The sequence below is a fragment of the Ciconia boyciana genome, chromosome 3 (genome assembly GCF_034638445.1).
Source record: "Ciconia boyciana chromosome 3, ASM3463844v1, whole genome shotgun sequence".
Taxonomy (NCBI): domain Eukaryota; kingdom Metazoa; phylum Chordata; class Aves; order Ciconiiformes; family Ciconiidae; genus Ciconia; species Ciconia boyciana.
The window spans coordinates 5,209,220-5,221,540 of record NC_132936.1 but is presented as its reverse complement, the minus strand read 5'-3'; the positions used below and the strand labels follow the sequence as shown (position 1 = coordinate 5,221,540).

Below are 12,321 nucleotides of genomic sequence, written 5' to 3'. Positions count from 1 at the left end.
GCAGAGGAAAATTTAAGTCTGGACTGAGAATGAGAGCCTATCAGTATCGTTATCTAAGGTAGTGGCTTCTGCATTAAACCAAAGCTAGAGTTCTGGATCTAAGATCCTGCTTTATTCATTTCACACTTAAGTCTGTTGATAAAGTGTCAAGCCAGCCTTCAGTCTAAGGATCAGAATTTAGGATATTCCTCCAACTGGACCAAATATCTAAAACACTAAATTAGTATTTTTCTTTATTTTAGACCCTACCTCTCTCCTGTTGAATGGACAGAGTGTGTATCTACTTCTCTCTTCCATTCCACTGATACCTGAGCTTCCCACAGACTCAGCCAGGAACCTGAAAGTCACACTGACATGCGTCTTCTTGTCTTTGCCTTCATAACCTGCCCTTGTATCAGAACATCTTTGATATTTATTTTTTTTTTATTTTGGGGAGAAGTCTTTTTTAGCTCCCCAAAATCTCATGGAAACTAGACTTACCAGAAAACCCACCAAAAATGACCCACATTTTGTGCTGGGAAGCCAAAAAACATGACACAAAAAACTTACAAGGAGAAGACTTGCTGAGATTATATTCAAGGGATCTATGTATGTTTCTTGGCTTATACATACAGACTTCCTGACCTCATTAGTCAGCCTCTTAGTCTCACTTCCTTCACTTGTAAAAATTGGGTATAGACATAGGTTCTACGTCTGCCTTTGGGACACTTGTGTCTGTAAGAATCTGTACTGTTTGGAAAGTTCAGATATCCTACTAACATCATCCATTATATAGGGAAAGATGAATACCCACCAATTACAGAAGTTGGATTTGATCCTTTAACTTCACGGTTACATTTCATCAACATGCAAAATCACATCCAGATCATCTATCTTACATAAAAAAAGATAAAGACAGCAAAACAGCAAAGGAAAAACTACTTTCTTGCAAGTGACACTTCTTTCAGTGCAGAAACCTTATAAAAACAGACAAAAAATAATAGGCTCAGAATACTAAAACTAGATAATTAAAGCAATCAGCATCCTCACAAATTATTCTGTGTTTTGCCTAGCCATCCAGCTGATATGAAACACCGTTCCTATGAAATTGTTTGAGACAAGAGTTTTGTCGTTTAACTAGTCTCTGAGCCTGGAGCTGTCAGCCTCCTGCGAGTGCCTGGCATCACACTGACAAGGTGACACGAAAAGCGACAGGCAGGAAACCAGAGGCTCAGACTTTGGGAGCAGTGATACAGTAGCATCCTTCTTTCTGAACGGTAAAAGGGAGCAATGATATGTTTTTTGAAGCTCAACATGTTTTTTAAATTGTAACAAAGAGCCAAGCCCAAAGCCTTACGGGTGGATTGCCTTTACAGATACGCTTACCCCCCTTATATATTGGTGGGGGTTTTTTTACGCTTCTTTGCTTATCAGGAGGTAGAGCAACTGTTGTCATAATTCCAGTCATCTTGATTAGCAGCAGCAGCCTTCTGTTTGGATGCACGGACTGGAAGAAGCCTGGTGCGCAATGAAGTTTGTGGTGAAACACCTCTGGTGCCCTCTAGAGTTCCCTGATTTCCATGATCTCTCTCAATCTGGCTTTAGATTCAGCTAGCTGAGAGGGACGACACTGGTTCCTAGTGCTGAAGTAGTAGTAATCAACAAATTGTTCCTATCTTTTTTCTTTTTTTTTACTTTCCTTTCCTTGGCTTTTTATTTACCACAGGTATTACAGTTCCTTCCTCTGGGATTTTTCCCTCACTCCCTTTCCCAAGGATTCCCTCTTTGATCTTTCCATAGCAAGGGTTTGGTCACCTTCTCCTGCTCTGGTGATGACCAAAATCCTTTTGGAAGGGTGTGAATTTCTAATATTGCCAATGATTTTTATCATGAGTCTTGTGATACTATATTTCCTTAAAGTCACAATTTATGCAGTCAAGAGAACAGATGAGAATCAGTTTTCTTTTCTTTATCCTCTTCATTAACAAATAAATTCTATGATTACCAAGGAAAAAGCAAATATACATTCGTCAAAGATGGAAAAAAGCTTGGGGGTTTGATTTTTTTTTTTCAATCCAGCACTTAAGATTTCCTAAAATATTCAAGGCACTCTCGTGTTTCCCAAAAAAAAGAATGTCATCCCCTCATTTCCAAATTACTAGGTTACAAAGTTGCTTTGTCCCTTGTCATCAGCATGTTTATAATGCTTACTTCTTGGTCTTTCTCATTTGAGGAGGGCCACAGAGCTTCTCAGCCACATTGCCTGCCTCACTGGAAAAAGTCTATGCATGGTAGCAAGTTGGATGAATCTCATTCATTTCTCTGCCTTCCCATAGAGCAGAGATGTGACCATTAACTAAGTGAAAGGAGAAACGGAAGGAGTTGATGGCTGTGTGAGGGACATGCTCACTCTTTTTCAAAAGTATCCAGTCATCTTGGATCCATGGTCTCACTGGTGTATTTGGCTCCACAAGTAGTAATGGGCGGTGAGGCCACTTTACATCCACAGTTAGCCAGAAGCTTGTACATCTTTTTCTCATTCAAAACCAGCAAATGACAGTGTTATCCAGTGTTTTATTTGGAGGACAGAATGTGCTATGCTGGAAAAGTTTCTTGGCAAACATCCAAGGGCTTCTGTGAGTGCCATGTGCACCACAATGCCGTGGCTTAATCTTTAGTCTATAGCTCAGAAACACTCCATAGTCACAGTCTTGGATGTTTCAGATATGTTCCCTGGGCAATTCTGCTAGTGTGGAAAATCAGTGCCAAGGTCTAAAACATACAGAGCTGGAATAGAATATTCTGGAAAGATGGGGCATCAGCTCTAGCACTCTCTTCTTGCTTTCTCCATCGTTTTTACACATGGTAAAAGGAGGTCCATCTGCTTTGGAGAACATGTCCTTAATACTCTTGCTTGGTTATGAACACAAAACAAGCATGAGGGCCTACTTTGCAAGGCAACTTTTGTATGTGCTGTTTGCCACTCTGATCCTATAGACTACTTATCCCTGTAGTATATACTGGCCATGTTCCAATGTTCACCTTGACTATCAGCCTAACTTGTGTCATGGTTAGGCCTACTGACCTTCTGAAGTAAAGTTATCACAATTTAATTCTCTAGGCAACCTTCACAGCACAGACCTTGAAATCAACAGAAGCACCTCAAAGTCAATATAGGCACCTCTAACTTAGGATTTTACTTGTATCAGTGAAGACATTAAAATCTTTTTCCATTTCCTTTACAGCCATCAAAAGTCTACCAGATCTTATTATTTGTCATCTGCCATGTGTTGTTAAATTTGGATAATCATGAAGTGGTTTTCACATTCAAAGTTCTGAGAAAGTCCGACCAATAAGTTCAAGCTTGCTTTTTATTCATTATTATTGTTTTAAAATATTTCTTTATTTTAAACGAGGGTGTAAACATTCAGCGCAGATGGCCTCTTCCCCCCCACCGAGAGGGAATCTGTTTCTTTTGTTGCATGTCGGAGTTTCACCAGCCTGGGGTATGGAGGAGTCCTTGAGGTAGTTGCCAAACGAGAGTCCAAGCCTTCAGGCACACTTGGATCTTTTCACTTTTAAGTAAGGCCATCATTAAAACATGAGCAGACATAATTGCATGATAGCGCTGGGCAGAATTGCAGGCAGGTCTGGATGTCCTTAAGCATAAGGATTTATAATATGTTGTCCTGATATTCATTGCCTTCTTTCTGCAGCTCTCCACGCACAGTACCCAAATCAGAAATTTTAGCCTTGCTTTTTAGAACAATAAGGTTAGTTTATAGGAGTTGCAATGAGATGCACTACAAAGCTGAGAATATCCAGAAGACTCCATTATGAAACCACCATGTTTAATTTTAGGCTTTTAAACCTAAATGAAAGTATTATAATGAAAGCAACTTGTTTCATAGGTGTGGAGCATACCAAAAATGAACTCATTTCAGTGGGAGCTCAGTTAGCCTGAAAAATCAGGCAACTAAATTTGACTTTCAGGAAACACATTTGAATGCTTTGCCATTAATCTTCTGTCTGTCATGTCTGATTTAAATGTAAAATCAGATTTTTCTCCCCAACTTGAAACTTACTTTCATCAGCAAAGGGAAATTATCCAACTTTCTTAGATTTTTCAAAGACTTTAACTTGCAGAGAAATAAAGTCCACCAAAATTAGAGCAAGGGGAATTACTGATAAAAATGTAAGATAAAGTAGAAGATAATATCTATCAGCCTTTTTATGCTCATTACATAAAGTGAGGCTAAAAAAATACACCCTCACAGGAGCATGGCAAGGAAGGCTGGTCAGAAATTTTCCATAAAATGGTTTCTCTTAATAAGCTTCATGGGAAAATTAATAGGCTCTGCATAGCCCCATCTGTGAAGAAGAATATATTCATCAGGAACTGGAAGCAGAGTTGCCATGAGACTCTGCAGCGCCATTTCACTAAAAAAGGGTTGGCTTTTTACAAGAAATACAATGCTATCTTGAAAAAAACTGCTGTATTTGATGATTAGTGGTACATAGGAGGCTAAACTGTAAAGGAGATAGACCCCTAACTTACCCCACAAAATCCTTTTCCTATGTACACTAGTTTTCAGACCAGAAATTTAAGTTTCTGCTCAGGATAAAATACCTATATCTAGGTGTTTCAATATAAGCTGGATGTCTAAGCTTCCCATGTAGTCAATGAAGATCTAGGACAAGATATAGCTGAGTAAACAATAGCATGCAGCGTCCTTTTAGGTACTATCAAGTATGCCATCAGTCCGTTGCTGCTTTAAAAGGGTGCTGTTCTATAAGCCCTCTGCATTACCTGTTCACCTGATGTAGATGTCTTGTTACCATAGGGCATCTCAAATAACACCAAACACACATTTTTATTCAGCTTGATGGAGCCCTCAGTGTAGCCAGAAGAATGGTGCAGCTCACCATAAAGAAGACATGTCTATTTCATGTGTTAAATCATTCTCCAGACTTCTCTGACTGTATTGAATAAAGCCCCAGGGCTCAATTCAGTTGCCTGAACATTGGCATCTAGTGCCATGCGAGATACACAAGGGTAACCTGCCTGGCATCAGAACACCTAGGAGCAAAGTGGACTTAAGTCCTATATCATATCTAGCAAATCTGTGCAGAAGTTTCAGATGTCATAGGATGTCTCAAATCACTGTAGACTGTTATGTATAGGAAACTACATTAAGTCCCCTTTGATGGCAATGGGAGTTTAGGCACTGTTGATGTATACACCTACAAGTTGGCACCTATGCTTATGTACCTTAATATCAGATTTTGTCCCCTTCTGGTATTTTCTACAGTCTTGTTCAGCATTTGAGAACATTAAAGTTTTCTATCCTTGTTCTTAGCCCTACAAATCTTTTCTGAGACAATCTCTGTAAGTTTTCACTGTAGTATTACCACTTGACTCTTCAGGTTGTATTGAGCTATCCAATGAACACAGTACTGTTCCTTTTGCTCAGGAGTCGAAAGGTTCAAAGAGAGCAGGCTGGAAGATTTATTTTCTATTCAATCCTTTGTTAAACTTACTATTTATATCTACTGGAAAGGAATGATTGCAGATATTGCCAACTTTTAAAATAGATAAACTAGTTTATTTTGCATGCAAGATCCTAAATATTTTTATATGTGTCTTGGTATAGTCAGTTCCCCAAATCAGAAGCTCACATAAGCAGTGTAAAAATCATGAGATAACTAGTAATGATACATTTGAATTTCCTTTTTCTTGCTTTCTGTTATTGTAAGCTTCATCACATTTTCATTTCTCTGGATTTATGAAGACTAGAAATGATGATAAAATGCAACACAAAATCTTGAAATCACCTGACTCCTAAAAGGACTTGAAAGGGCTAAAAATATTCTTATCTATATGTTACTGCTGATCTTGTTTTTACTACTGTTAAAAACATGACTTACAATCATGGTGATGATTTTTATTTTCCTGGTATGCCAGGCATGTCTAAAAAAAAAAAAATATTAAAGTAAGGTATGTTTACCTCTTTTTAATGTTAAATTTAAAAGATCCAGATATTACTACAAGTCCAAACTTCAAGACTGCAAACTTCAAGAGTCGTGTGGTATTATTAATTGATGTCTGCAAAATAGTCCTTGTAAATATTTAATTATCATTTTCCTCTCGTTACTAACTGGGGATAAACATAAATTCCTGCTTTGAGAAGTGCCTGGAGACTGATGGATAAACATTCTAAAAGCGAGTTATTTGTTAATACCCTTTGGGAGACCTTTTATAAAAGACTGGGCCACTCCCAATCTGAAATGGAGAGATATTTCCAAACTGAGCTCTCATTTTGGTTAGGACTCCTGTATGTTTGGTGTCTTCCCTAGGATATTGGCTTTCCTAGAAAACAGGATTCCCACGTCCAGCAGACAGAAAGATCACTCTAAAAGATATCTCAGAGCCTTTCCCATGTTTTTTTTTTTAACACCTCCAGCATCCTGGCAATTGTCCATGTCCTGAATAACCTATTTTCCCTTGGTCCCTACTTTTTCACCTTTTTCTATAACAGCTGGAAAGACTGAGAAACCAAAGTGCAGAGGAGAGGGGTTCTCACTGAAGTGAAATGTTCCCATTACTGACCTACGCATGGTTCTCTGCGTTAGAGCAGGGTTTACTGATGTGGTGCCTAAGACACCCAGAGAGCTACTGCAGGGACAAGATCTTAACTAGCATGGGATAGGAAATAGTTATTGTTTTATCAGAATCACTGTAATGTTTTGTTGTGTTTTTTTCCTCACCCAAACCAATATAAAGTATTGATTTCTCAAAAATGTCAGAAAACTCAGAAATCAGCTCCTGTTCTTCTCCTTGTCTTCTTTCTGCCCTAGGCAGAATTGGGATAACTGAAATCAGTCTTTTAAAAATTGCAATGACATTTTTAAAAATGAAAATTAAAAATCTGGAGGGTTTTTTGTTTGTTTGTTTTCCACTTAGCACTTATCAAAATTCATCATTATAACAATGAGAATAATTTGTTTGCTCATAATAAGGCATCTAATACAACCTGAGTTTCCCTGGCCCTTACGTGAACTTCTTATACTGTACACATAATATTTAGGCAAATAGGGCTGAAGTCAACTGCCTAAAAACTGGTCTCTAGTGCCATTTCTGATATCCTAAGGTAGCTGAGACATCCTCACAGAGATGGTATCTAAGAGACAGGACCTGTGGGAACTTGCACACTTCTGGATCTGCAGGTGGAAGCCAGGCTGGATGCCCAAAACATCCCAAGTGACTGTAGATACATATGTGTGCACTGAAATACTCCTCTAAACTGAGACGAGATTAGCCCACTATAGCTCTGCCTGGCAACTGCATTATTACATCTTTTCAGTAGCTGTTAAGTGAGGAGCACCACTGAAGTTCAGCTACTTTGCAATGCAGAAAAACAACATGAAAAATTCAGCGTTATCTTGAAAAAACACCTTATTTGGATGAAAGGTGCAACAGGGTAAATCTATACTAGTAAATTCAACACCACCAGGGCAACGTTGTTGGAACTTTGTTATTTTCACTATTAATTTGTTAGGATGGTCTGTGAATTTAGCCTGGCTGAACTAGCCCAATGTGAAACATTTCCTGGGCATTGTTTGGGCATTAGCATTGGCCAGGGACCTTTCCCAATAGGCAGTTCGGATTCCACCCTGTTGGATGCTCAGAGGGCTTAGCAGCATGGATATGGCCAAACCAATGCCAATTGTGCTGGGAGTCAGAGATTGCACCTCAGCATTGCTTAATTTCCTAGTACAGACACAGCCATATATCCATGTAGAATAACCAGGTCTTGTTGTTCAAGTCTGTGATCTAGGAGAGTGAATAAACCACACAAAACTGGTTTCATTTACCTGAGAAGGGGGAAGCCAAACCTTCTGGGACTGGAAAAGTAGCAATGTTGGAGAGCCTAGGGCATGGATCCTCTCTTGGTCTCTCTGAAGTCAACAACTCTGTGTCAATCTGCATCAGCCAAGGATCTGTCCCACGGTGTTTCAGAACTGAGACTCCTACCGAAACCAACCTTTGAAGCTGTATGTAGTCTGCTCTTCGGCTCTACTCTTTTCTTTTCTGTTTCTCCCATAGGTAATAAATAGTTTAGCAAGCAGATCTTGAATTTCACTATAGCAAAATGAATGTACTGTAAACTCTTCGATGTATGTGAGTGCATTTATATTTATGTGTGTGTATTTCTTTTTCTTTTTCTGTCTCCTTCCCATTTGTAGTTTGATCACTCATGGTTTTGGAACTCCTGCAATATGTGCTGCCCTAAGCACTTTCCAAACTGTTCTCAGTGAAATGCTGAACTACTTGGAAAAGCACACATCGCACAAAAACGGAGGAGCGGCGGAATCCGGCCAAGGACACGCCAACTCGGAGAAAGCACCCCTGCGGAAAACTTCAGAGGCTGCTGTGAAAGAGGGCAAAACAGAAAAGACAGACTAGCTACATCAAACAGAATTTATTTCAAGAGAGTCTTGCTGCTGATATTTTTTTTAAATATATATATCATTGAGGGCGATTTATCTCCAGTGGACCAAATCCAAAAAAAAGGGGGAAAAAGAAAAAAAAAGAAAACATCAAAAAAAGAAAATAAAAAAGAGAAAGATTAAAACAGAGAGAAAGAGAGAGCGTGAGAGAGGAAAGTATTCAACCCTAAGAACAGCAGTGTACAGTAATTGTGTGATGAAATTGTCACTTTTTTTAAATTTATGTTGCTCTAAACTACTTTTTCGTGCACGTAGTATTTGATTGTTCTAAATGATACACTAACACTGTTTTTTATAAGCACTTCTGGACTTGGCTGAGGTGGCACATGAAATTTGAAGCACTTTCTTCTCCGGCAGCACAGTTAGGGCCAGCACATCAGTTGTGGGACACGCAGTTCCAGCATCCTGGCTTTGCTTGCATGCTGGATAGATTGAAAGAAGGGCTTCCTCTGATCCATCGGAAATGCCTGATCTACTCACCATTGGGAAAACAATATGGAAACCTGGCAAAAGAGGAATTCTTGGGTCGTGGGACAAATGAACTGTTTGGTGTTGGGGGCTGCTCATCCCCACGTGGGAATGTACAATAAAGCTGCACTGGAATGAGGCCAGAATCTGTCCTGACCATTCAAGCAGCAGCTGTGGTGTCTCTTGTGAAAAGTGCATGGCAGACTAAAATGAAAAAAAACCTTGATAGTTTCAATAAGAGCCCTGATCCCTCTGTGAACTTCAGATTAAATGACAGCACGGGCTTCTCTATCTTCTCAGCCCCTGGTCCCACAACACTGCAGTCTGCCATACCTGGGTCTCTGTTTCAACAGGATCAATGCAGGCAATCGGAGTCACCTTTTGTGTTGCCTTGATTTTATGATGCTTTTTTTCTTCAACAGCTTGTTTCTGCAGCTTTACTGTCTTTAGAAATCCAGCTGAGGTGCAGAGGTCTAACAGAATCCACTCACTTACCGAAAATAAAATAAAATAAAACCAAAATGACAAGTAAGACAGATTGGCTTGGTCCACAGCAGCTAAGTGGTAATAACCTTGCTAATGTACTTTTGAAATATTACTTTACCACCTACCACACATTTTCACACAGAACACATTAGAGGCATAGTTTGATCTCAAGCCTCTTTGAGTCAAGAGGCTTTTTCCAGCCACTTTCTGACTTCTTCAACAAGACTTTTACTCCACTCCTTTTCTTCCTACTCTGACATCACTTTATTGAGAAAGTTAGGAAGGATTGGTATTACAGGGTGGGGTTATGCTGGCCATCTAAACTCCTTTTAAGATCAGCAGAACCAGACCTTTTCTTCCAAGGGACAATTAATCTCTTCCTATGGTAGGAAGTAATATAGTTGCTCACATGTAACTGTTTAGAGCCATTTGAGATGTTTTAGGGTATCTAAGACAGCTGCAGAGTTCTGATAGATGTGACATGAAACCTATAGGAGAACTGGACTCACCTGGTGGAGGAGCTGGAGGATCCCAGAAGACATCACTAGATACCTGTGGGTGGCACTTGGCTTGCACACCAAGTGTCTAGGACAGGTAGAAGGGATCATCTGGAAGTGCCTGTCATTCTCCAGAGATAATAGTTGGAATGTAATGGTGGCATTTTGCATTGTACATGACTATAACTGGGTTAATCACCCTCCTTTCCCTATAATCAGTGGAGAGAAAAAGGCACTTATAGTATGCAGTTTATCTCACCTCGAAGTAATGATGAATCATGCCCTGAAAGTGTGTGCTTTTCTCAACTAGGTATAAAGGAAGCTGAGGATAAAAGCGCGTGTTGTACACGTGTCTACATCATAGCTTTCTAAAACTAGTTAGCATGCATTACATCTTGGATTACCAGCTTTAGACTTCTAAACCTAGGGACTATGAAAACTTGCCACGGGCATTTACAGCTATGATGTAGGGAATCAAACTGAATTAACAACAAAAGCCTCACCTTTCAAATGTATGGAAGGAAATAGAGCACTTATGGCATGATGCTGTTCCTCTTGAGGTCAGTAAGGACATTGCCATCATGGTGAGAAAAAATGCTGGGAACTGATGAGTCCCTATCTACTTGCATAAGGAAATCTACCAAAAAAAAAAAAAAAAAAGAAACCCTATGATTTTGCTCAGATTTGTCCTTGCTCATGGTAGGTATATAACTTAGATAGATACCTACTTTAGTGCTATCTAGGCACCCTCTATGAATTGAGGGAAATAGACGTATCTCCATGGGACTCCACCTCCTTAACATACTAAGATCAGCTAAGAACCTAACAGAATTTAAACTTTACTGAATTAATTTTTCATTCAAGCGTCTCTGGAGAAGTGCTAAAATCAAATGAATGATCCTCAGAGATGTGTTTGACAGAAATATTGTGAAACTGTTCTAGAACATGAAATACTTGAGTGTGAAAGTAGGTAACTAAGATTAAAAGTGAAAAGGAAACTCATTCTGCTTTTTCTGTTGCCCAAACTGAGGGAGAGAAAAGGAGGGAGGGGAATTAAAAGTTTAACTGTATCAGATACGCAGATTTGCCACATGAAAATGTACTGTAAAGCAATTTAATTGTGGTCCTCTCCTTTAAGATGTGGATAAATTTAAATCAGGTTTTAATGGAGGGAAAAAAGAGAAGAAAAATGTTTTTTAAATCCTTTTCCATTTTCTTCAGTAAAATATCAATCTTCTGGAGAAGGGGGAATGGCTGGCTGGGTAGATTATTCTGTAAAACTGTTGAAAAAACAACACTTTATTATGATCAAACTTAAATGTCTGATATTGGAAATAATATATATACAACATTATTTGATATATTTACCTATTCAGGATAGGGTCCAAGGTCCTAACAATAATTTATTTAAAGACTTGCATCTTTTGTTGTTACATAATCACTATGAGCCTCTGCTCTGCAGGCAACAAATTATTTTTGACCTGGATTACCCTTTGATCTATTAATATTAAGAAGCCTGAGCACTATTGAAGCCCCAGAACTTCTTTTTTTTGACTTACTGACCCCTACAGATTTTTGGTAAGGTTCAATACAGATCCAGTTCACCCTGATTGAACTGCCATATATTCTTATCATTAAGAGGCTACCTGCATTTACATCTCAATCTTTCTAGTTTTTCCTTAGTATCTTGGCACATTTTAAAAGCAAAATTCTTTTTAAAAGCTATCTGTGAGGTTTGTTGACATTCACAGGCTCTCTGTTCTTTATTTTACCTGTACTTAATAATTTTATTCAGATAAAAAATAATTATTACTGCCTTTTCTGCTGAACTAGCTATCGGAGCAGTTTGGTGACAAAATGCCTTTGGTTTTTAAAGTTGGAACTTTCAGTGTGGTTTTAAGCGATTAATTCACTGACATTCCTGCTAAACATCTCAGCCTAAGTTCTCATCCACTTATACCTGCACAATGTTCCTGTGTTGATTTTTTGTATTTTCTTAGTCCTTGTCTCTATGGAAATGTTGCCACCTCAAAACACATTCATGAATTAGATCAGCCTGAAGGAAGGGCATGGTTTGAAGTTAGTGGGTGCTCACTGGTAGCAAATTCAAGTATATTTGTACCTTTTTGACTTTGAAATTAATCTGATCTGAAAAAAAAAAGAATTTCTCCCTTTCAGAGATCATGGAATTGTTTATTCCATTCAGGTCAAAGACATCGAAGGAGCACAGAAAAGTGTCCAAACATCCATGGTCAAAGCAAAGAATTGTTACAATTTTTGAAACTCTGAAAATAGATTCATAGCTTAAGTGCTGTCTGAGTATTTGGATCCTGTTATACTTCAGCCCATTGCTCAGCTTTGTATGCATTACACCTTTCCC

At 38.8% G+C, this 12,321-nt stretch overlaps 1 protein-coding gene across 1 annotated transcript in view; it reads left to right on the top strand.

The window, feature by feature from the left end:
• TFAP2D (transcription factor AP-2 delta) overlaps positions 1-8,446 on the top strand; it is a 48,537-nt gene extending 40,091 nt beyond the window's left edge. The window contains exon 8 of the mRNA XM_072857798.1: positions 8,227-8,446. Within this exon, the coding sequence (XP_072713899.1) occupies positions 8,227-8,446 (220 nt within the window). The remainder of the gene's footprint in view (positions 1-8,226) is intronic.
• Positions 8,447-12,321: the final 3,875 nt, after the last annotated feature.